Here is a 26080-nt window from a genome sequence, read left to right on the forward strand (position 1 = left end):
GGTTCTTCCCTCCGCTCTTGAGTTTTTCCAGATGGAACTATGCAGCTGGCTCTTCACACAGGACCCCTCCTGCAGGCCCTGTCCAGAAGGCAGCAGGCCAGGACACCCGTCATCTCCAGAGAAAGCCTGTTCACTGCCAGGGTCCACACACGGAGACACACAGACAGGGTCACCGTCCTGTTCCTGAGCGCCCTCACTGTCATGCCATCCGGAGGAGGAAATCCAATTCCACAAGTGCTGGGTGCCAAGGTCCTCCCTGAGCCTGGGGAGCACAGACACCCTGGGCCCAGGCTGCTGGTCCACAGCTACCCCACCACCAGCTCCATGTCTCTCACTGAGAAGCACCTCACTGTCAAGGGCATCAAATAATGAAAAAAAAGTGCTACTTAGCCTCTTCTTGGGTGCATTCTCCTCCACAGATTTGCGTAACAGGCCAGTCTTCTCCTCGTCAGCGTTACTACTCAGTTCTTTACTGAAGCAACAACCCATGCTAGCGAGTCCAGAACTCACATAACAATGCTGGTCGTTTCAGTCTGCACAAGTGCACCTCACACTAACTCCCCAGGGCTCCAGTCAAGTAGCAGGCACACAGACACCAAAAATAGCCCTTAAACAGCAGTCACATGTCCCTGCCACTCAAATCCAAAGTCCTAACAACAACGGACCCTGTGCGCAGCCATACCCTCCCATGCACTGAGACAAAAGCACACAGAACAGGGCTTTGAAACCACCAGGCTTTCAGATTATCTTTTCTATTCTATAAACACCAACAAGAAAAAATGAAAATTATAATCTGACCAGAAGGCATTTCAGACCTCTGCTCTAATGCTTCAGCACTGTCTGAATCATATTCATGGCACGTTGGAACCAAAGCCAGCAATCATGTTCCCTAGTGAGAAGCCCCAGAAGAAGCTGTTCTTTGGAACTGAGAGTTAGCTCTGGCTCAGTGTAGCTGAGATGACTTGGATATGGAGAGCTGGCTGGATCCTTCAGAGATACGTGCCCAGTACGGATGGTAACTGGCCTGTCCTCCAGGACCTGTTCCCACTTTCCAACAAGTAAGGAAACAGACTAAGATTTTGTAAAGTGTGTTTGTAGAGGGAGGAAAAGGTGAAACAGAAGTGGCCAAAAGTGAGGGTTTTCATTGGGTTTCCCCGTCCCCCATCTCATTGTTCAATTTCCTTCTACTTTAATCAGCTAATTTCTAATTAATAAAAAGGAAAGAGATTCAATCCCCAGCACAACCATAAACTAGGCCTGAGTAGTGCTCTGGCCGAAAGAGGAGGGGCAGAGGAAGAGAGAAGAAAGGAAGGCAGAGGGGAGGGAGCGGGATGGGGAAGAACAGGCAGGCAGGCTCACATGGATAGTGTGTATGTTTTGTTATGCACCCAACACAGGCTTAAGACCAGCCCCAACAGCACTAAGGGAAGCTCAGAGCTCCAGTGTTTTTCTCTGTGTCTCTGCCTTTCTGTCTGAAAAAAAGTCAGCCTGGCGTGGGGGCTGGGAAGACAGCTATACAAAAATACTTTCCTGAGTGTAGGGCGGTAGTGCAGTGGGTTAAGCGCACATGGTGCAAAGTGCAAGGACTGACCTAAGGATCCTGATTCTAGACTCTGGCTCCCTACCTGCAGTGGGTAGGTGGGAGGGGGATCGCTTCATAAGTGGTAAAGCAGGTCTGCAGGTGTCTATCTTTCTCTCCCCGTCTCCCCTCCTCTTTAGATTTCTCTGTGTCCTATCCAACAACATCAGTAGCAACAATAACAAGGGCAACAAAATGGGGGAAAATGGCCTCTTAGGAGCAGTGGATTTGTAGTGCAGACACCGAGCCCGCCATAACCCTGGAGGCAAAAAAAAAAAAAAAAAAAAAGACTTTCCTGCCTCAGGCTCCAAAGTCCCAGGTTCAATCCCCAGCACCACCAAAAGCCAGAGCTGAGCACTGCTCTGGTGCCCATGTCTGTCGTTAACATAAAACATTAAAACAAAGAAAAGGGTGGGAAAGATAATGATTATACAAAAAGACTCATGCCTGAGGCTCCAAAGTCTCAGGCTCAACCCCCTACATCACTGAGCAGTGCTCTGGTAAAATAAAAAGAAAGTCTGGATCAGTGAAGTCCCAGTGACAGCCAAGAGAAAATAAATAAATTAGAAGAAACAGCAAGAAAACAAGAGAAAGAAAACGCAGCCCCCTCCCTCCCCCCGTGTGGTGTCAGGAGCCCTCACCCACTGCATGGTGCCTGCTGCCTCAACACCAGGAATGCTCTATCCAAATGCAAATATTAGTTCCTGAGTATGGTTCTGATAGGATAGCTAAAAAAACAAACAGTATTTCCAGCTAAGTCCTCTGGGGAATATATTCTTCTGTCTAATTCTGGTTAGGACCCTGCTAATATTTAAAAAAAAAAAAAAAAACTAACACTGGGATTAGAGAGAGCTTGCTGAGTAGGTCTTATACCTAACCCTGCATGGCCCGGATGTCGTTCCCCATCCCGTGGCGTCACACGGGAAGTGCTATGGCACTGGGGGACACTGTACTCAGAAAGTCCCCCCTTTCTGCCTTCCGTCTAAATGAGTAAGCAGAACAGTGAAATCATGTGTGTACAAGGTCATGGCTCCACACACAAAACAAAAACCCACCAGGATCAAGCCTAGCCCCCAACACACCAAAGGATTGAAGGAAACTTCAGTGTGTGTCCCCATTCACTCACTGTCACACTTAAAAAAAACTCACAGTAGTCCTGCATGTCTCCCTCCCTCCCCCACTTTGTCCCTATTTGTCTCCGTACAAAAATCAAAGAAAGAAAAGGTGAAAGAAAGAAAAAATGGCTACTGGTAGCAATGGAATCATTATGGAATTATGGAGTCACAAAGCCCCAGAGATAAAGGGGGTGGAGGAACTAAGGATGGTTTAAAAATTGAACATGAGGGAGTCGGGTGGTAGCGCAGTGGGTTAAGTGCACCTGGCACAAAGCACAAGGACCCGGAGTAAGGATCCCGGTTTGAGCCCCTGGCTCCCCACCTGCGGGGGTTGGGGGGTGGGGTGGGGGTGGTGGTGATGTTATTTCACAAGCAGTGAAGCAGGTCTGCGGGTGTCTGTCTTTCCCCTCCTCTCTCCATTACTCTCTGTCCTATCCAACAACAACGACAGCAATAACAACAAGAACAACAATAAACAAGGGCAACAAAAGGGAAAAAATAGCCTCCAGGAGCAGTGGATTTGTATTGCAGGCAAAACCCTGGGGGCAAAAAAAAAAAATGAAGGGACACTTGTGAATACACTGAGCTTCCAATACAGCAGAGGATGGTAGGCGGGGAGGTGTCACCACATTCTATATCATGAGTCCAACAACCGAGGTCAGAGTGTCACCCCCACTCACAGACAGGGGTGATGGAGCCAAGAGGGACTCAACTGTGTGGAAGGCAAAACAGGACCCACTGACAGAGGTGGGCTGTGAGATCTAGCTCAACCCTGCTCCTTCTCACTACATGTGTTAGTCTTGGCAAATGACTTAACCTCTGTTTCAATTTTTTTTCATGTGTAAAATGGGGCCAATGCCAGTACCTATTTTAGAATTATGAAGACAGTGGTTGAGAGGATAAAACAGTAATACTCTTAAGCACGAGGGTTCTCAGTTCGATCCCTGCAGCACGTCTATCACAGTGATGTCTGGCTCTTTATTTCCAGTCTCTCATTAATAGTTAAAATATTTTTTAAATTTTATTAACTTTATTTATATATTTATTGGAGACAGCCAGAACTGAGAAGGGAGAGGAAGGTAGAGAGGGAGAGAGACAGAGAGACACCTGCAGCCCTGCTTCACCACTCACAAAGCTTTCCCTCTGCAGGTGGAGGATGGGGGCTTGAACCTGGGTCCTTGCACATTGTAACACATGCACTCAACCAGGTGCGCCACCACCCAGCCAACAGTTAAAATATTTTAACAGAGTTGTGAAGGTAGCACATACACTATTTTGAGAGCAGCAAGACCACTCGTTAGACAGTGTGCCTGCTTTGCCATGTGCTCAACTAGGCTTCAACTAGACTTTACTGAAAGCTTCAGTGTTTGGGGGTTTTTCCCTTTTGTCACTGCCTTTTTTTAAATACTCATTTAGAGAGAGAGAGAGAGGGCACGTGCCAGCCAGTCAGCCAGCTTTGCAAGCAGTGGAACCCCAGCAAGGTAAAAGTCATTAAGAACAGAACCCCACGCAAGTGGTGAAGCAGGGCTACAGGTGTCTCTGTCTCACTCCCTCTCTATCTCCCCCTTCCCTCTCAGTTTCTGGCTGTCTCTATCCAATAAAGATAATAATAATAATAAGAAGAAGAAGAAGAAGAAGAACAACAACAACAACAACAAAACCACAATACCATTTTGAAAGTTTCATGACCCACCCCTAAATGCTATCGACGCTCTACCTGTATCTAGGTCTGTCTTTCTGACAGACCTCCTCCCTGTCTCCACATGCCATCCATCACTCCTGATGTCATCAGGAGAGCATCCCAACAAGTGTTAGTGTCTTCCCCAGAGGGGCTGTGCCCCTGGCAGGCTGCAAGCTCTCTGGAAGCAGCAGACAATACAAACAGACTGTGAAAGCCCTCCACATCTCCATGCAGGTTCCAGAGCACAGCAGCACCCTGGAAGCCTCCTGCACTGGCCTAGCCACTAAGAAGAGTTGGATTCAAACGGCTCTAAGGGCTAGGCAGAATTTCAATTAAGACTGCAGGGGACTAGAAGGCCCTCTTGTTTCACCACCAACGCTACCACAACAAAAACTACAACACACATGGAAAAGCCACTGTATAAATAAGCTTGAAGCTCAGACAAACTAATATCAAAAGAAAAAAAAAAAAAAACAGGATCCAGGACAGATTTACACAACAAAATGAATGACCACTGGCCAGATTCCCATGGTGACCACAAAGATAGATACGGATGTAATCCTGAGCTCTCAATCCCACAGAAATATCAAGAAAACAACTCAGTCTTCTGAACCAGAAGCTTCTTTACAGAAGCTCTGGAAAGCAAACATGGGCTTACAGGCAGCTAATCCAACGCCCAGCCAAAGTGAGTGGCTTGGGTCTGGGTGGCTAAAGCCTCGCCCCAGCCCTCCTGGACGCCTTTCTTGCAAAGGCATGTACATAGCTGCGGACGCTGCCTGAGGGAGGGCATCGTGCACCAGCCTCACAGACTTCACAACACTGACAGGCTCAGTGTCTGGCCCTGCTCCTAGAAGCTGCCAGGAGGCCGGTGACAGGCCGAAAAGCAGGAGACTAAAGGTGGAGCCCAGAGAAGGAGTGAAGGTCAGGGAAATTTGGGCAATCAAAAGTAGTCACACAAAAGCTTGCAGAAAGTCAGATTTCAACTAACTAGGGAGGTGGAGCAGTAGGCAGAGAACATGTGTGACTTGCATGTGTGAGATGATGGTTCAAACCAGGCACTGCTTATACCAGAGTGGAGCAGTGCAATGGCCTGATCAAGCGCCCCTCTGCCCCCTCTGCCCCCAATATATAAACCAAAGCAAGGAAGTGAGGAAGAGAGAGGGAAGAAAGGAGGGCCAGATCCGGGCAAGGAGTAAGCTCCCGAGTTGCCCTTGGAGCTGAGCCCTGGTTGCCAGCAAGTCGAGCAGGAAGGATAGCTCCATCAGAGGCAGCTCTGCTAGCCTTGGTTAGTGCAACTGTGTGGGTCCAGTTGTGTTCCATCCCATGGCATTCAAGGAAATCTCTGCCAAAACATTAGCTGAGGGAGTCGGGCGGTAGTGCAGCGGGTTAAGCACATGTGGCACAAAGCCCAAGGACAGGCATAAGGATCCCGTTCGAGCCCCCGGCTCCCCACCTGCAGGTGTCTATCTTTCTCTCCCCTTCTCAGTCTTCCCCTCCTCTCCCCAATCCAACAATGACGACATCAGTAACAACAATAATAACTACAACAACAATAAAAAAAAAGGGCAACAAGAGGGAAAATAAGTATAAAAAAATTTTTTTAATTAGCTGAACACACACACATACAAGCTGACCACACACCACAAAAAACAGTTGATATAAAAATAGGATAGAAAAGGCTACAAAGACTAGCAGCAAACACAATATATACAACAGCAAACTCAAAAACATACAATCAAACAGGACAAGTGGCCCATTCAAAAGAATTAACTAAGGGCTGGGTGGTGGCGCAGCTGGTTGAGTGCACGGGCGGGTGGTGGCGCAGCTGGTTGAGTGCACATGTTACAATGTGCAAGGACTCAGGTTCGAGCCCCCAGTCCCCTCCTGCAGGGGTAAAGCTTCACAAGTGGTGAAGCAGTGCTGCAGGTGTCTCTCTATCACTCTCTCTCTCTCCCTTCCCTCTTGATTTCTGACAGTCTCTGTCCAATAAACAAAGTTAATTTAAAAACTAATAAAAAAATAAAAAAGAATTAACTACCAATGATAAAGTTTGGATGTGGGACTTACTAGAGAAAAGACTCTGAAACCATCATTTAAAATATGTACCAAAGGCGTGTTGGGCAGTAGCGCACTGGGCTAAGTGCACATGGCACAAAGCACAAGTACTGACCTAAGGATCCCGTTTTAAGGCAGTGAAGCGGGTCTGCAGGTGTCTATCTTTCTCCCCTTCTCTTCTTCCCCTCCTCTCTCAACTTCTGTCCTATCCAACAACAGCAGTAGCAACGGGAGGAAAAAGAAAAAGGCACCAGGAGCAATGGATTTGTGGTGCAGGCACTCAGCCTCAGATATAACCCTGGAGGCAAAAATACATGTGCACGTGTGTACACACACACACACACACACAAAGAGTTAAGACATGGACAAGCAAAATAATGTGAATACAGATGACAAAAAAAGATAGAAGTCACACAAAAGCACCCTGCACCCTGGAGGTGAAAATATAATAACCCGGCAGTGAAGCCCCTGGTAGAGCACACGTTATCATGCAAGAGGACCCCGGTCCCAACCTGCAGGATGAAAACTTCTCAACTAGTGGAACAATGCTGCAGGTGTCTTTCTTATTTCCCCTCTGTTATGTTCTCTCTTATTTCTCTGTCTCTAGAAGGAAGAAAGGGCCACTGGGAGTGATGGAGAAAGACTCAAAGTGGTGAAGCAGAGCTGCATGTGCTTTTCTCCCACTATCTCCCCCTCTCAATTTCTTTCTCTCTCTCCCCAATAAATAAAATTAAGTATTTTAATTTTTTATTGTTAACAACAAGTGAAGGGAGGGCTGTGCTGTGGCATACCTACCTGGTTGAGCATTATCATGCCCAAGGAACTGGGTTCCCCTCACCTATAGGGGAAAGCTTCGTGAGAGGTAAAACAATGCTGCAGGTGTCTCTCTACCCATCTCTTTCCCTCTGTCTATGCCCAATAAACAAATAATTATAAAAAACTTTGCTAGAAAAAAAAAACCTGAAAGGAGCCTGCAGTGCTAGGGACATCATCCTGTGGGCCAACACTCCAACAAGAGTCACCAGAAAAACAAATGAGAGCAGGAAATTCTGACAAAAACATCCCAAGAAACACGAGTTTACAAATCTGAGAGCTTAACCAAGTCAAAGAATGACAAAACCAGAGAATCCCATGGAGACACAGCACAGACTTTGGACTCTCAAGCATGAGGTCCCGAGTTTGATCCCCAGCATCACATGTGCCAGAGTGATGTCTGGTTCTTTCTCTCTCCTCCTATCTTCCTCCTAAGTAAATAAAACCTTTAAAGAATTACTGTATAAATAAACTGTGTCAGGCTGGTGGTGGCGCAGCTGGCTGAGCGCACATGTTACCATGCGCAAGGACCTGGGTTGGAGGCCCCAGTCACCGCCTGCAGCAAGGAGGAAAGCTTTGCGAGTGGAACAGTCTGTCTGTGTCTCTCTGTCTCCCTATCACCCCCTCCCTCTTGATTTCTGGCTGTCTCTATTCAATACATAAAATAAAATAAAAAAAGGAAGTCAGGCGGTAGGCAGCGGGTTAAGCACACATGGAGCAAAGCGCAAGGACCGGCGTAAGGATCCTGGTTGGAGCCCCCGGCTCCCCACCTACAGGGGAGTCGCTTCACAGGCGGTGAAGCAGGTCTGCAGGTGTCTATCTTTCTCTCCCCCTCTGTCTTCCCCTCCTCTCTCCATTTCTCTCTGTCCTATCCAACAATGACAACATCAATAATAACAATAACTACAACAACAATAAAAAACAAGGGCAACAAAAGGGAAAAAATAAAACAATAAAATACTGTGAGAACTTAAGAAACAGCAAGCGGGGGCCGGGTGGTAGCGTAGCAGGTTAAACAAACATGGTGCAAAGCACAGGGACTGTCTTAAGGATCTCAGTTTGAGCCTCCAGCTCCACACCTGCAGGGAGTTGCTTCACGCGTGGTGAAGCAGGTCTGCAGATGTCTTTCTCTCATTTTCTGTCTTCCCCTCCTTCCTTCATTTCTCTGTCCTATCCTATACAGCAACAATGACAGCAACAACAACAGTAATAATGGCAACAAAGATAAACAACAAGGGCAACACAAGGGGGGGAGAAAGAAAGAAACGAGAGAGGCCGAGTGGTGGTGCATTCCGTTGAGTGCATATTACCATGGGCATGGACTCAGGTTCAAACCCCAGGTCCCCACTTGTGGTGGGGAATTTCACAAGTAGTGAAGCAGTACTGCAGGTGTGTCTCTATCTGCCCTTCCATTTCAGTTTCTCTGTCTCTATCCAGTAAATGAACAAATAATAAACCACTTTTTTTAAAGAAACAAGAAAAAAGGGAAATACAAAGTGAAAATTGGACTGGTAGTGAGTGTATCGCAACAAAGCTAAGAAGTCTGGGGAAGGAGGGTATAGAGGGAGTTGGGGGAGGGTTACCTTCACGTCATGGGACATAATGGTACTATTTAATTAGATAATTGCACACAGGGCCTAATGGACCTAATTTGGGAGTCAGAGTGTTTTTCAGACACCTATCTTAGTGAGTTGAGAAACTGTACTCATGTGCCAACAACTGTATTTTAAACCATTAACACCCCCCCCCCATAAGAAAAGAAAGGAAAAATAAGTAACTGTGCTAAGCTAGCTAGTTAGTGGACTTCCACTTAAGGCAGTTGATACCTTTTGGGTGCAATATGCGATCCTCAGAATAAGCACAAAGATAGATTTGCATTTAGACAGAAAGGACGAGTGCTGACCAGAGTCTCCATCATGCCACAGTAATGATGCTGAAATTTCTTTTAGACTTAGGGATACCCTGGAAAGAAGTACCAATGTGCTATCTTATTTGCAGCCCTATTGTATCTTTTAAAAACCCAAGATAAGGGGCCCACACTGGGTTAACTGCACATAATGTGAAGCGCAAGGACCCATGCAAGGATCCTGGTTCAAGCCCCCAGCCTCCCACCTGGGGGGGGGGGGGGGGAAGGGATCGTCGCTCGTCGCTTCACAAGCAGTGAAGCAGGTCTGCAGGTGTCTTTCTCTCCCCTTCTCTCTCAATTTCTCTCTGTCCTATTCAACAACAGCAGCAGCGGTGGCAGCAACAACAACAATGGAAAAAAATGGCTGCCAGGAGCAGTGGATTTGCTGGGCAGGCACAGGGCCCAGCGATAACTCTGGAGGAAAACAACAAAAACCCAAGATAAACACTTAAGCATTTAAAACACAAAAATACTTTAGTAACTAAAAACAACTATTAGGTAATGATACTATTTAATTAGGCAGTTACACACACAGGGCTGGGGAGATAGCAAAATGTTATGAAAAAGGCTTTCATGCCTGAGGCTCTGAGGTCCCAGGCTCAATTCCCAGCATCACTATAAACCAGAGCTGAGCAGTGCCGTTTTAGAAAAATAAAGCAATTATACATAATTCTGTAAATCAGTCCAATAAAATATACAGTAATCAGGTGATCAGAAAAGTCTGAATTAATGGAAATAACCATCATACTTGAGAATGTCCCGGGAAGGACTTAGGCTTTTGTCATGGACAGTCAACTGTAAGGACAAGGAGTTTCACAGCTGATTCTATTCTAAATGGTGGCTCAGCTCAGTTAATCCAGATACCCATCATAGTCTCAGCAGTTGTTTTGATGATAAATATAGTAAAACATCTGTTCATTTCAAGTTGATGGCTCTAACCTCTCCGCTCAGATAAGACTGGCCCTAGCTGCTAACACCCTCAATTTCTGGACTCTCCCTTGGCCAACATTTATTTCTCCAGTTTTTTCCCTCTCAAATGAAACCACTATTCATCATATTTCTCAGCTAACCCTGATTTACCTCACCTAATAACCAGCCCATAAACTGGAAGTGGTTGAATCTCTCTCCAAAATAAATCTGAAATCTATTCCTATTATAAGTCACCATCACTTCTTACCTTTATTATCTAATAGTCTGTTTTGAATTTGGTTTCTTCGTTTCCGTTCTTACCTCATTATAACCCATTCTATACAGTAAAAGGTCAGTCTTCCTACAGTATCAGTGACACTGCTTCCTACGTAAAATCCTCCAGCATTCTCCCAAATCGACGTCAACCACTCAGAGACAAGCACAATAATTGTCAAATGGCTTGCTAGAGTCAGGCTTTGTTTTTGGGATTGTTTTCTATTTCTCTTTGTAAACAAAGTAACAGCTGCCAAAGAGGAAATACTTCTTCTTCAGTTTAGACTCTGAATCCAGATTGCTTGGATTCAAATCTTAGTTCTGCTACTTTTGAGTTGAGCGACTCTGGGGTTATCACATAAGACTTTGGGCGTTGGTCCCCTCCTCTGTAAATGAGGGAGAACAGCATCTAGGAGAATGGGTATAGGGCCACCGGGAACGAGTGAATCAATGGATGTTAAGTATTGGGCACATTGCCCAAGAAGCATACAGAGTTGAGTATAATGGAAGAGCACTCATGAAACCAAGCTCAATAGGGAAATGGAGTGACTACAGTTACATATACTTGGGTGCATTCTCTAAAGCTTTATTTTCTGTAAAAATATCTAAGTGTATCAAATGCAGTTGTAAGGAGCCCAAATGGTGTCTCATGACCTTCCGGCTGAGTCTGATGATCCTATGTTCTTCTACTAGCGTTTGCCATGATCCTATGTATTAATGTGTGCATCATCCCATGGGTCTGGTAAGTGTACATCCACAACCTAAAATTCTGCTTCCAGAGATGAGCCCTTTCCTGAGTCATACGGCACTGAGCAAACAAGTTGTCATAGGACATTCAGATGTCAACTCTTAAAATGGACAAAGAAAACATGTGGGCACCACTAGTTACAAAGCATTTCTTCATAGAAATGAAGTATGAGGGAGTCTGGCGGTAGCGCAGCGGGTTAAGCGCATGTGGCACAAAGTGCAAGGACCGGCACAGGGATCCCAGTTCAAGCCCCCAGCTCCCCACCTGCAGGAGAGTCACTTCACTGGCGGTGAATTCAGCAGGTCTGTAGGTGTCTGTCTTTCTCTCCCCCTCTCTCCATTTTCTCTCTGTCCTATCCAACAACGATGACATCAATAACAATAACTACAACAATAAAAAAACAGGGCAACAAAAGGGAATATTTTTAAATAGTTAAAGGAGAGACATCAACCAGAGCACTGTTTAGCTCTGGTGTTTTGGTGTTGCTGGGGATTGAACCTGAAACCTTTGGTGCCACAGGCATGAGTCTTTCTGTAGAACTATTATACTGTCTCCCTAGCCTATTCAATTATTTTCTAGACAGGTTTTACCTTAGTCTTACCCACAAAGCAATTAAAGCAAATGAGCAGAGAAAAATTCACAGAAGCCAAAGTCTAGTTCTTGCTCTTCAGTGTTTTTTTTTTTCCTCCAGGGTTATTGCTAAGGCTCGGTGCCTGCACCACAAATCCACTGCTCCTGGAGGCTATGTTCTTCCCTTTTGTTGCCCTTGTTGTTTTATCATTGCGATTATTATTACTGTTGTTATTGGTGTCATCATTGTTGGAACAGGACAGAGAAATGGAGTGAGATGGGGAAGACAGAGAGAGGAGAGAAAGACAGACACCTGCAGACCTGCTTCACCGCTCATGAAGCGACCCGGGTGTAGGTGGGGAGCCGGGGGCTCGAGCAGGAATCCTTATGCTGGTCCTTGTGCTTCTTGCCGTATGTGCTTAACCTGCTGCGCTACCGCCCAACCCCTTCTTCAGTGGTTTTCAAGCCATCTAAATATTGTGCTAGGTTTCCAATCAGTCATGAGGGGAGGGATTTGTTCCATAAATAACATTTAAATTTCCATTGATTTCTTGTGTAATTTCCTTCTTACTTCACTTGCCTCAACATGTTCGGATTTTACTACAAACATTTATGGGGGGAGGCTGTGTGGCGGCACAGCTAGTAAGGAACACGCTGCAGTGTGCGAGGACTCAGCTCCAATATTGGAGGGAGGCTATGTGGCAGCACAGCTAGTAAGGAACACGCTGCAGTATGCAAGGACACAGCTCCTAGCCCCAGGTCCCATCTGCCAGGGGAGCATTCCAAGCGGTCAAACGGTGTTGCAGGTAACACCTCTCTGTGTGTGTCTCTCTCTCCCATCTCCCTCTCAATTTCTCTGTCTTTTTTTATAAATAATATATTTTTAAATAATATTTTTATTTACTACTGGATAGAGACAGAAAGAAATTGAGAGGGAAGTGGGAGACAGAGATACCCCTGCAGTCCTGCTTCACTATTCATGAAGCTTTTCCCATGCAGGTGAGGACCAGAGGCTTGAACCTGGGTCCTTGTGCACTGTAATGTGTGTGTTTAACCAGGTGCACCATCACTTGGCCCCTCTGTCACTCTTCAAAGTGCAAAAAAGATAAAACAGAATACAAAAAAGAAAGAAAAAGCCTATAAACAATAAATCAACAATATTGTATAGAGGACTCTTTAAACTTATTAAGTAGATCACCAATCCAACCCTCTCCTGTAACTTCTACATGAACAATAATCTAGATAAACAGATGACATGTATTACCAATTTTGAAAGAATGTCAAGGTAATTTCGTAGTGGTCCCAAAACATACCCTACATAAATAAATGGTATAATAGAAGGTTTGAATGTCAATTGGGGGGTGGGGGGCAGTGGTGTACCTAGTTCAGGGCATATAATATAATGTGCAAGGACCCCAAGCAAGGCTCTAGGTTTAACCCGTTCCCCACCTGTGGGGAGTAGGATGCTTCACAAGCAGTGAAGTAGGTGTGCAGGTGTCAATATTTTTCCCCTATCCCCTCTCAATTTATCTCTATCCTATCAAATAAAAAATAAAGTGGTCCAGGAGGTGGCACAGTGAAGAAAGCATTGGACTCTCAATCATGAGGTACTGAATTCAATCCCTGACAGCACATGTACCAGAGTGATGTCTGGTTTTCTCTCTCCTCCTGTCTTCTTCATGAATACGTTTTAAAAATCTTTAATAATAAATAAATAAAAATAATATAAAATAAAAACCAGTGGAGACAGGGACCAGGCAGTGGTACACTTAGTTGAGAGTTTCCTATGACCTGGGCTTAAGCTCCTTCTACCCACCAGCAGGGGAAGATTCACAAGTGATGAATCAGTGAAAAGTGTCTCTTTCTCTTTCCCTCTATCTTCTCCTCCCCTCTCAATTTCTCTCTTTTTTAAGTTCTTATTTTGTTTATTTTTCTAATTCTTTAAATTGTATTTATTTATTGGATAGAGACAGCAAGGACCGGCGTGAGGATCCCAGTTCGAGCCCCTGGCTCCCCACCTGCAGGGGAGTTGCTTCACAGGCGGTGAAGCAGGTCTGCAGGTGTCTTTCTCTCCCCCTCTGTCTTCCCCTCCTCTCTCCATTTCTCTCTGTCCTATCCAACAACGATGGCATCAATAACAACAACAATAACTACAACAATAAAAACAAGGGCAATGAAAAGGGAAAATAAATATTTAAAACAAAGAAGAAGAAGAAGAAAAAAGAGAGAGAGAGGAAAGGAAATAGCTGCTGTGAGTGATGGATTCAATGCGTAAGCAAGGAGCCCCAGCAATTATTTAAATAAAAAGAAGAGAGTATACTGGGAAGTGGCACAGAGGAAAAGGTATTGGACTCACAGGTATGTGGTCCCAGCTTCGATCCCTGACACTGCATGTGCCAGAGTGATGCTCTGGTTCTCTCTTTACTTCCTCTCATAAACAAAAAGAGCAAAAACAAAATCCAGAAGGAGGAGCACAAAGAGTTAACAGTTACACAAGAAGACACTCCTGCCTGAAGCTTTAAGGTTCCAGGTTCAAGCAGTAAGTAGGTCTGCAGGTGTCTATCCCCTCCACAATTTCTCTCTGTCCTATCCAATAAAATGGGGGTGGGGGTGGGGATGGGGGCTGCCAGGAGTAGTGGATTTATAGTGCCAGCACCAAGCCCCAGCAATAAGCCTGGAAGCAAAAAATAAATAAAAATAATAAAGCTAGTCATCACATACAACAGATTATCAGCAGTCCATTAGTAGCACTATGAGTATTGGGTATTAAAGTGATACACAGTATCAGCAGAAAAGCACTCACAATATTTCATATCTGTTTCACCAGGGTGGCTCCTCCTACCTTTTCTGGGTAGCATGAACATTTTCTGATTTTTATAACAAATAGGTAAGCCTGCCCCACTGTGATTAACCTCATAACTAAATTACCTGACTCAAAGCTGGGATGGAACTCGTCTGAGAAGTGGTTTGAGATATGGGACCATTCATCTGTAAAAATTGAAAACATCAAACATAGATAGCATCATTACAATATAAAGAGCAATAAGTGAGCAAAAACAAAATAAACTAAGAAAAATTTCCACATAATAAATTCATGTGAAACATTCAGAATACTGTCAAAGCCTTGAAATTCGAGATTCAAACTGTTTACCTGCTGGGGACGTGGCACAGTGGTGAAGAACAGAACCTGTATGTGTGAGGTCCCAGACTGGGTCTCTGGCACCAGAGCAATACTCTGGTTGCAGTTTCTCTCTAGTCAAAAACAAAATCATTCTTAAAAAATTTCTGGGGTTAGACTACAAGACCCCAGATATGAACTCTGGCACCACATGGAAGACTAGAGGAAATTCTGAGGATAACGGAGGCATGCTGTGTTATCTCTCCCTTCTGTCTCTTGTTCCACCTATTTAAAATTGGAAGAATGTCATACGGTCTGGGAGGTAGCCGTGGCTGTGGTCTAGAGCTTGATCCCTAGCTTACTCACATATGCTGCTGTGCTGCTCTGGTGCTCTCTCAGGGTGGGGGGAATAGAGGTTGGGGACGCAGCATAGTGGTTATGATGCAAGCTGCTCATGCCTGAGGCACCAAAGGCCCCAAGTTCAACCTCTAGCACCACCTTAAGTCAGAGCTGTGCAATGCTATTAAAAAAAATAGTGGCAAGCAGCGGCAAACCTGGTTGAGAACACACATTACAGCGCATAAGGACCCCAGTTCAAGCCTCGGGTCACCACCTGCAGCAGGGAAGCCTCACAATCGGTGGGGCAGTGCTAAAGGTTCTCTCTGTCCCTACCCCCTCCTTTTTATTTTTGTAGCTTGTCAGGTTTTAGTTTTTTAAAAATTTCTTTATGGGAGATTAATGTCTTACATTTGACAGTAAATACAATAGTTTGTACATGCATAACATATCCCAGTTTTCCACATAACAATACAGCCCCACTAGGTCCTGAGCCATCATGTTCCAGGACCTGAACCCTCCCCACCCCTTACCCCAGAGTCTTTTGCTTTGGTGCAATACTCTCTTCACTTTTTTTTTTTTAATTTGTATTTATTTATTGGATAGAGACATCCAGAATTGAGAGGAAGGGAGAAATGAGAGGGAGGGAGGAAGGAAGACTGACCTGCAGCACTGCTTTACCGCTTGTGAAGCTCCGCCCTGTAGGTGGGGACAGGGGCCTGAACCTAGGTCCTTGCCTATTGTAACATGTGCACTCAACCAGATGCACCACCACCCAGCTCACCCTTCTCCCTTTCTATGCCCTCCTTCCCTCGATTTTTCTTTTTTTTTTTTTTTTCCTCCTCCAGGGTTATTGCTGGGCTCGGTGCCTGCACCATGAATCCACCGCTCCTGGAGGCCATTTTTTCCCCCTTTTGTTGCCCTTGTTGTAGCTTCGTTGTGGTTATTGTTATTGCCCTTGTTGACACAATTCGTTGTTGGATAGGACAGAGAGAAATGGAGAGAGGAGGGGAAGACAGAGAAGGGGAGAGAAAGATAGACACCTGCAGACCTGCTTCACCGCTTGTGAAACGACTCCCCTGCAGGTGGGGAGCCGGGGGCTCAAACCGGGATCCTTACGCCGGTCCCTGCGCTTTGCGCCACATGCGCTTAACCCACTGCGCCACCGCCCGACCCCCCCCCCTCGATTTTTCTGTCTCTATCCAATATCTATAAATTTAAATAAAGTGAGAGAAAAAGGTAAGTGGTACAGTGGGAAACTACAGGTTTCTCAAGCAAAAGGCCCCAAACCTGATCCCTGGCACTGACACTGCATACATTACAGTGATGTTCTGATTATCTCTCACATACAAAAATCAATAAATCCTTTTTTATTATATAAATTGGGAGCAGTGGAATCTTACATGCCTAATGCATTGAAAACACACACCCACCCTGAAATCTGACAGAACAGAAGTCCTAGTAGTTTCACTAGGAAATTAAGAAAATCTACTTTACTGGGAGTCGGGCAGTAGCGCTGTGGGTTAAGTGCACATGGCGCGAGCGCAAAGACCAGCGGAAGGATACAGGTTGGAGCCCCCGTTTTCTATCTATCTCCCCGTTTTCCCCTTCTCTCTCCATTTCACTCTGTCCTATCCAATGACTACAACAATAAAAACAAGGGCAACAAAAGGCAACAAAAAAATATTTTTTAAAAAGAAAGAAAACACTCAAAAAAAAAAACAAAACTACTTTACCTGAGCTTTAAATGTTACTGTTGACATATGGTCTTACAATAAATGCAGTTATATTAAGTCCTGTTTCTGAATACACAGTATGGTGGTCCGGGAGGTGGCGCAGTGGTAAAGCTTTGGACTCTCAAGCATGAGGTCCTGAGTTCGATCCCCAGCAGCACATGTGCTAGAGTGATGTCTGGTTCTTTCTCTCTCCTCCTATCTTTCTCATAAATAAATTTAAAAAATCTAAAAAAAAAAAAAAAAAATATATATATATACACACACACAGTATGACACTAGTTGCCACATTATTTATAAATCACCGCATTTTATTGGTGATTTAAGAATCTATCACTGGGAGTCGGGCGGTGGCACAGCGGGTTAAGTGCATGTGGAGCAAATCGCCAGGACCTGCATAAGGATCCTAGTTCGAGCCCCCGGCTCCCCACCTGCAGGGGAGTCACTTCACAAGCGGTGAAGCAGGTCTGCAGGTGTCTGTCTTTCTCTCCTCCTCTCTGTCTTCCCCTCCTCTCTCCATTTCTCTCTGTCCTATCCAACAACAACGACATTAATAACCACAACAATGTTAAACAACAAGGGCAACAAAAAGGAAAATAAATAAGTAAAAAAAAAAAGAATATCACTGTGCCACCCATCAATCTGTTCAGGAGACAGCACTCACACTCAGGTGTAACGTGTGCAAGTGTCCCTCCGTCCGTCTCACCCCTGTGTTGCCGACCCCCACCCCCCAGGCACTCACCAGATGAGCACTGCCTTTTCCTTCCTGGACGCGCTGGCCCTGCGGTTCAGCCACGACCTTAGCGTCCTGATCAGAAGTCATGAGCTGTTTACTCTGTGGCTACACCAGGAGAAGTTTGATGTAACTGTAGGATGCTGTGAATAGACAAAGATGGTAAAGAGGTAATTTGAAGTGCATCTATCCTTAGTGCGGAAAAAAAAAACCCTCAGTTTACAAGACACACATGTATCCCTCTGGAATTTAAGTCGTTTAGAGAAATCTACCTATAGTTTACATCTTACTCAAGAAAATACTTTTTTAAAACAAGTTTCTTTTTCCACACTAGTGTATGATCAATATAATATTCCAAGACATATTAGAAGTGCTAAATACACAAACCCACTTGTGCCCAGTAACTTCACTTTGTTAAAAAAAGAAAAAAAGAAAAAGAACACCAGTTTGGGATTTGATGAAGCCCAAATTATGCAGGTACACACACTGCTTGTGACCTGGCCCATTAATTCCATTTTGTTCCAAGACAAAAGCTGTCAGGCAACCAGACATTAGAAGAAACCCCTTCACAGTCCCAGCCCAGGCCATAAAAACAACCTAGTCACAAGTCCAGCAAAGGTTCGCAGTGTAGCAGGAACCATCATGTTACACATTCAGATTTTCCCAAATGGCCAGAGCAGTAACTGGCCCAGAAAGGATGAAGACTTTCCAGATTCCATGCCTCAGTGTTAGAACGAGGACCCTGAAACACCCAAGTCTGACTGCAGGGTACCTGTTCTTCCCTGTAGGCTGCATTCCAGGTGAGAGCACAAGGACCTGGGGTTAAGGCCCTATTCCCCACCTACAAGGGGAAAGCTTTACTATTACTAAAGCAGGTGTGTAGGGGTCTCTCTTGCTCTCTCCATCTCCCCCTCCCCTCTTAATTTCCCCCATCCTATCAAATAAATAGAAAAAAAGCCCTGCCCAAGGGGTTCATTAAAAAATAAGAGTAATAAAAACAAATGTATATGTTTCAAGTGTGTAAAGACCAGTATTTATTTACTGTTTTTTAATATTTATTTTCCCTTTTGTTGCCCTTGTTTTTTATTGCTGTTGTAGTTATTATTGTTGTTGTTACTGATGTCGTCATTGTTAGGTAAGATAGAGAGAAATGGCGAGGAGGGGAAGACAGAGAGGGGGAGAGAAAGACACCTGCAGACCTGTTTCACTGCTTGTAAAGCAACTCCCGTGCAGGTGGGGACCCGGGGGCTCAAACCGGGATCCTTACACTGACCGTTGTGCTTCATGCTACATATGCTTAACCTGTTGCGCTACCATCCGACTCCCTCCCTTCTATGTCATCCTGCAGACCTGCTGCACCGCTTGTGAAGCGACCCCCTTGCAGGTGGGGAGCCGGGGCTTGAACCAGGATCCTTATGCCGGTCTTTGTGCTTCACACTATGTGCACCTAACCCGCTGCGCTACCGCCAGACGGCCTCATTTACTGTTTCTGTCAAATGGCCCTGATAGTTACAGGGTAGTTGTCAGAACACGTCAGCCAAGTAGCATCTTGTATTGTTTCCTCTGCCCGTGGTCTTTTCCTTACCTACTTGTTCCGAATCACAGATGACTAAAGCCAGAAAGAGCTCATCAATGCTGTGGCCTCTTCTTCCTCTCTCTGCCTCTATGGCAGACAGCATCAAGGTTACAGAACAGAAATCACAGCTCTGTCTCCATTTGCCTTGTGCTCTGACTAGGACTCTCTTTTTCCTCACAGCTGTCTGTCCCTTCGTATCTACAATGCAGAATTAACTGAAGCCAGTAATTCTAGGGCCAATTGCTCGGAGTACCTTTCCCACACCTTAGATTACTTACTCAAATGAACATGGAAGCTGCAAGACTGAGGATATTTACAGAGCAACAGATGGTTGTTTCCAGGAGAGCTGTTACCTCAACTCTGTTTTATAAATTTAGTGCTACTGTAATAGTTCATACTTTCATTTTCTTACAGGAAATATGTCACTCAAAGATAGTGCTAAGTGAAAGAAAGGAATCAAGTCTCAGTAAAGTGCTTGTTTTGTTTTTAATATTTTATTAGTTTTAATGTGAGAGAAATAGAAAGATACAGAGAGCAAGTGAGACCAGAACACTGATCAGCTCTGGCTTATGATAGTGTTGGGGATTGAACCTCTGGAACCTTTGGTGCCTTGGGCAGGCACCATAACCATTGTGCTGTTTCCCCAGCTCTTTCCTCAGTACTTGCTACACATTTCAACTTGGAACCCAGCAGTGAAAGGCTCCTAATCAATGATGTCAACAAATTTCAAGATTGTTTTAAACTTTCTTCTATACATTACACCTGTGCTTCTACTAAAAGACAGTTAATGAAGTGGTGACTTTTGACAGTTTAATCCATTTCTGCTCATAGTGAGGACATAGAATCAGACACAGAAGGCAACGAAAACGTATTTTTTGGCAAAATACAGGAAAATCATCTTCATGAAAAATTGCATTTAAAAAGATTTTATTATTGGAACCAGGTGGTGGCACACACCTGGTTAAGTGCACACAGACCCAGATTGAAGCTGCTGGTTCCCACCTGCAGGGGGGAAGCCTCATGAGTGGCGAAGCAGAACTGCTGGTCTCTCTGTCTCTCCTGCCCTATCTCCTCTCATAAATCTTGTCTCTATCCAGTCATGAATAAATAAAAGTATTTTTAAGGTTTTTTTTTTTTTTTTTTTTTTTTTTTTTTGCTTCTAGGGTTATTGCTGGGGCACACACAGTGCCTTCACCACGAATCCACTGCTCCTGGAGGCCACCTTTTCTCATTTTAGTTGCCCTTGTTATTATTGTTGTTGTTATTGCTGTTGTTGGATAGAACAGAGAGAAATCGAGAGAGGAGGGGAAGACGGGCTTGAACTCGGATCCTTATGCTAGTCCTTGCGCTTCGCAACATCTGCTTAATTAGCCTGCTGCCCTACCACCTGGCCCGATTTTATTTGATGAGCAAGAGATACAGAAGAGGAAGGCAGAAGGCAGGAGGCAGGCAGGCAGGCAGGCAGGCAGGCAGGCAGGCAGGCTGGCAGGCAGGCAGGCAGGCAGGCAGGCAGGCAGGCAGGCAGGCAGGCAGGCTGGCAGGCAGGCTGGCTGACCAACCAGAGCACATCTCAGCTCTGCTGGTTGTTGGTGCTGCTGGGGATTAAGCTCCGGGCCTGAGAGCCTCAGGAATAAGGCTTTTGCATAACCATTATGCTATCTCCCTAGCACTGAAAAATTACATCTTTTAATTTGCACTAATTGTTTTTAATTTAGAGCTCATCTTACTTTACATACAAAGAGAAAAAGATCCCTTCCAACTTTAAGACATATAATTGGTTTATGACATGTTATCTTGTCCTAGAGAAAACAATTATTGGAAAATGTATTCTTAGCTAGGATTTTTAGTAAAATACTAGTTGCCCAAGAGGTGTAGCTTCTAGAAGGCTGGATTTCAGGCCATAAAGTCACAAGTCGGGACCAGGCAATAGCACACTGGGTTAAGTGCACATAGAGCAAAGCATAAAGATCTCAGTTCGAGCCCCTGGCTCCCCACCTGCAGGGGGTCGTTTTGCAAGCAGTGAAGCAGATCTGCAGGTGTTTCTCTCAGCTCTGGCTTATGGTAGTGTGGGGGACTGAGCTTGGGACTTTGGAGCCTCAGGCTTGAGAGTCTCTTTGCATAACCATTATGCTGTCTATCCCCCCATATGAACATTTAAATTAAAAAAAAAAGATGGGAGGGGAGGGGAGGGGAGAGGAGGGGTGAGGAGAGGAGAGGAGAGGAGAGATGGGGAAGGGGAAGGGGAAGGGAAAAAGGAAGTGGAGATGAAAAAGGGAAAGGAAAAGGAAAGGTCTACTGGAAGCAGCAGAACCATGCAGGAGTGAAGCTCTATATGGCACTGGGGGAGCTGTGGCACGGCGGCATCTCTCCCTATATATCAGAAGACGTGCCCCAGTGATGCCCTGGTTCTCTCTCACTCTCTAGTAAGTAATTTTCCCTGGGAAGGCACCTACTTTGCCATCGTACAGCCCAGGTTCAAGCTCTGGGTTCGCCACATGATAGCAATTGAGCACTGAGGAATGCTTCAGTACTGTGGTATCTCTCCCTCACACATGCACTGTCTCTCTCACTTCTCATTTTATCTTTAAAAAGTGGGCCTGAGCAATGATACTCCAGTGAGGAAGACCCCCACCTCCCCCCAAAAAAATATCTCTTTTGCATGTCTATAATGGTAAAGTGTAAATTTGAGGAACCCCCCTCGAGACAGCTTTCCTGCCTGCCCACAGAGGGTCATCTGGGTCATCTGCAGGGATACTGTCCCGGGCCACCAGAGGGAGCAGCAATCGGCTGGCCCAATGCACACAGACAGCTAACTTAGGACACCCAGGCGGTGCCACCCCCAAACCTGCGCCACCAGAAGATACATACTTCCTTTAACCTACAATGGAAGAGGTAATATAAGAACTACTTTTTCTCCTTTTCTGCCACGATCATTTTTGCTGAGGCTTGGTGCCTGCAAGTTCACCACTCCCCCACAGCCAGTTCCTTCTCTTTCCCTCCCACCCTCCCCTCCTACCTTCATGTATTTATCTATTTACTTTTCTGATGGAAACAGAAATAGAGATGGAGGGTGGAGAGCGAGGGAGAAAGACATTCCCCATTGTGAGGCTCCCCCATCCCCTGCAGGTGGGGACCAGGGGCTCGAACCTGGGTCCTCACACATGATACAATGTGAGCTCCATCAGGCACACCCCACTTAAGAACTACTCTTAACAAAGATGCCTTGTTCCAAAGCTATTTGAGCACTCAGGAGGCCCAACGTGCAGTTGCAGGCACCCTACAGCAGACGGAAGTAGAGCTGTGGGGGTGGGGGTGGGGTGGGGGAGACAGGCCAGGCTGCATCGCTCCCAGCTGGACACTTGGTGCCCACGTGTCTGCAGTTGCCCTCTTCCGTGGCAAGTAGTTCTCAGGGGAAAGGCCAGCTCTGTAAGAGGTGCTAACACATGCATTATTCAGAAGCTACCTTCTGAATACGTGCATCTTGCCTTTCTTGAACTTAGTATTCCTGGTGCAGAGCTCTCAGCACTCGTATTTGTGCTCCACCAACCCTACAGAGCCTTGAAACAGCAGTTCTCACCAGAGGGGTCAGGACATGAACACAGCCTGGACCTAAGATGACCTGGAGAACCGTAAACAAGATTCATGAGTCTTTCTTGGTTTCTTTCTTCTTTCTTTCTTTCTTTCTTCCTTTCTTTCTCTCTTTCTCTCTTTCTTTCTTTCTTTCTTTCTTTCTTTCTTTCTTTCTTTCTTTCTTTCTTTCTGTTTTATTATATTTGTTTATTGGATAGAGGCAGCCAGAAATTGAGAGGCAAGGGGAAAACAGAGGAGAGAGACACCTGCAGCCCTGCTTCACCACTCGTGAAGCTTTCCGCTCGAACCTGGGTCCTTGTGCACTGTAACATGTACGCCCAACCGGGTGCGCCACCACCTGGCCCCCTTTCTCAATTTCTTTCTTCTTTGTAGCCTTTTTTTTTTTTTTTTTTGGATAGGACAGAGAGAAATTAAGAGGGCAGGGGGAGACAGAGAGGGAGAGAGAAAGACAGACAACTGCAGACCTGCCTCGCCACTTGTGAAGCAACCCCCCCCTTGAATGTGGGGACTCAGAGGTTCAAATGTTGTGTGGGTCCTTGCGCTTTACCCAGTGCGGCACTGCCAGGCCCCTTTGTGTTTCTTCATCAAGAAGTTTGGACAGCAGCCTGGGAAGTGGCACAGTGAACAAAACGTTGAACCCTTAGCATTCCATGTGCCTGAAAGACACTCTAGTCCTCTCTCATAAATTAATTAATTAATTAATTAAGGAGTCGGGCGGTAGCACAGCGGGTTAAGCACATGTGGTGAAAAGCGCAAGGACTGGTGTAAGGATCCCAGTTCGAGCCCTGGCTTCCCACCTGCAGGGGAGTCGCTTCACAGGCGGTGAAGCAGGTCTGCAGGGGTCTGTCTTTCTCCCCCCCTCTGTCTTCCCCTCCTCTCTCCACTTCTCTCTGTCCTGTCTAACAATGAGAACATCAACAACAACAATAATTACAACAACAAAACAACAAGGGCAACAAAAGGGAAAATACATATAAAAAATAAAGAAAAGAAAATCCTTTTATAAATAAATAATTATTTTAAAGTTAAAAGTCTCACCAATTTCAAGTTTTCTTTTGAAATTCCATTGTTTGAGATATGCCTTGCAAAGTTATCTTGGGGGGAAAAAATGAAAAAGCACAGCATCTTGGGGGCCGGGGTGTTGCAGCGAGAAGGGTGCTGAACTTGGAAGAGTAAGGGACTGAGCTCAATCCTCAGCATTCCTCGCACCAGAGTGGTTCTCTCTCCCTATTTTGTATTAGGAAGTAAAACCTTAATTTAAAAAACAGGGAGGGAGGTGGGCAGTGGTGCACAAGTTACCATGCACAAGAACATGGGTTCAAGAGCCCATTGCCCTATCAAACAAAGAATATAATATTAATAGGGGCTGGGTGGTGACACACCTAGTTAAGCGCACGTTATAATGCTCGGTCCCCTTCCCTCTCGATTTCTGGCTGTTTCTATCCAATAAATAATAAGTAAATAAACAAAAAATTTTAGGTTTTTTTTTTTTTTGCCTCCAGGGCTATCGCTGGGGCTCAGTACCTGCACTACAAACCCACTGCTCCTGGCGGCTATATTTTCCATTTTGTTGTTATTGTTGAATAGGACAGAGAGAAATCAAGAAAAGAAGGGAAGACAGAGAGGAGGAGAGACACCTGAAGACCTGCTTAACCGCTTATGAAGCGACCCCCCTGCAGATGGGGAGACGGGGGCTCAAATTGGGGTCCTTACACTTCCTGGCATGTGCGCTTAACCTGGCACACTACCGCTCGGACCCCCCTCCCAAAATAATAACAATAATAAAATAATTTTACAAGAAAAAAAGAAGTATCTTCCATAAATTGTCTAATTAACCAAGTGATACCCCCATCTGTGACCAAAAAACTAGCTGTATTTCTAGTTAATTTTGCATCTATAGATAAAAATCTGAGTGCTACAGTCCTATGACTAGAACTACAACATTACAGTGTTTTCTTGGCAACTTCTTCAGAAACTAGTTACCAAGTTTAGTTGATAAAGTAATGCAGATCAAAACTCGGTTTTAAAACACACTGTCCTACTTCAAAGTGTTATTTCATTCACACCAAACATTCTACGCTAGTCAAAAAAGAATAAAAGGTTCTGTCTCAAGACTGTCAATAATTTAGACAATTAACAATGGCACTGATAAAAAGATGAAACGGTGGTCCGGGAGGTGACGCAGTGATAAAGCTTTGGACTGTCAAGCATGAGGTCCCGAGTTTGATCCCGGGCAGCACGTGTGCCAGAGTGATATCTGGTTCTCTCTCTCCTCTTATCTTTCTCATAAATAAATAAAATCTTAAAAAAAAAAAAAAAAAAGGAAACTAACTTTAATCCCACCCCAGTAGGGAAAGAGAGAGACAGGCTGGGAGTATGGATCGACCTGCCAATGCCCATGTTCAGCAGGGAAGCAATTACAGAACCCAGACCTTCTACCTTCTGCATCCTATAATGACCTTGAGTCCATACTCACAGAGGGATAAAGATTAGGAAAGCTATCAGGGAAGGGGGTAGGATATGGAGTTCTGGTGATGAGAATTGTGTGGAGTTGTACCCCTATTATCCTATGGTTTTTGTCATTGTTTCCTTTTTATAATAAAAATTTTAAAATAAATCAGCAGAGGGGACGCAAGTGGAGACTGCATAATGATTATGCAAAAATGACTTAAACTGGGGCTGAGGTCCCAGGTTCAGGTTCTAGATACTGTCATAAACTAGAGCTGAACAATGCTGGGGGAGGGGGAAAGAGGGAGGAGGACACCCTGCAACCAGATCATAAGCACTTGTAAATATATGCTTTATAGATTACCAATAAGCTTACATAACCACACCCCCACATACTAAACTGTAACCTGGAAGTTAGTGTTTCTGCTTGTATTTGCCCTGCTCATGAAACAACCTAGAGGGGCCAAGTGGGTGGTGGTGCACCTGGCTGGGTACACATGCTGCAATGTGCAAGGATCTGGGTGTGAGCCCCTGGCCTCCACCTGCAAAGGGAAAGCTCTGTGAGTGGTGAAGCAGTGTTGCAGGTGTCTCTGTCTCTTTCCCTTCACTATCACCCCTTACCCTCTCAATATCTGGCTGTCTACCCAATAAATAATAAAAATAAAAGATAATAACCTAGTAAGGGCTGGGGAGACAGCATAATGGTTATGCAATAGACTTTCATGCCTGAGGCCCCAAAGTCCGAGGTTAAATCCCCAGTACCACCATAAACCAGAAATGAGCGGTGCTCTGGTCTATTTCTCACTCTGCATTTCTCTAATCAAAATAAAATAAATAAAATAATAACCTAGTAATAAAACTTGTAGCCATTTGGTAACGTCAGGAAAGCATCTGAT

General features: G+C 45.1%; 1 protein-coding gene across 9 annotated transcripts in view; it reads right to left on the bottom strand.

Moving 5' to 3' along the window:
* Nucleotides 1–26080, bottom strand: part of LARP4B (La ribonucleoprotein 4B) — an 80193-nt gene that overhangs the window by 43319 nt on the left and 10794 nt on the right. For 6 of the 9 annotated variants that reach the window (XM_060192383.1, XM_060192380.1, XM_060192379.1 and 3 more), the window contains exons 2-3: nucleotides 17579–17712; nucleotides 14578–14637 (exon numbers count right to left, since the gene is read on the bottom strand). In XM_060192383.1, the coding sequence (XP_060048366.1) occupies nucleotides 14578–14637; nucleotides 17579–17659 (141 nt within the window). In that variant the 5' untranslated portion in view covers nucleotides 17660–17712. Of the gene's footprint in view, nucleotides 1–14577; nucleotides 14638–14800; nucleotides 14898–17578; nucleotides 17713–26080 lie in introns of those variants that run through there. The other 3 variants (XM_060192382.1, XM_060192376.1, XM_060192381.1) reach the window with 2 other exon arrangements.

Source organism: Erinaceus europaeus, chromosome 6 (assembly GCF_950295315.1).
Source record: "Erinaceus europaeus chromosome 6, mEriEur2.1, whole genome shotgun sequence".
Taxonomy (NCBI): Eukaryota; Metazoa; Chordata; class Mammalia; order Eulipotyphla; family Erinaceidae; genus Erinaceus; species Erinaceus europaeus.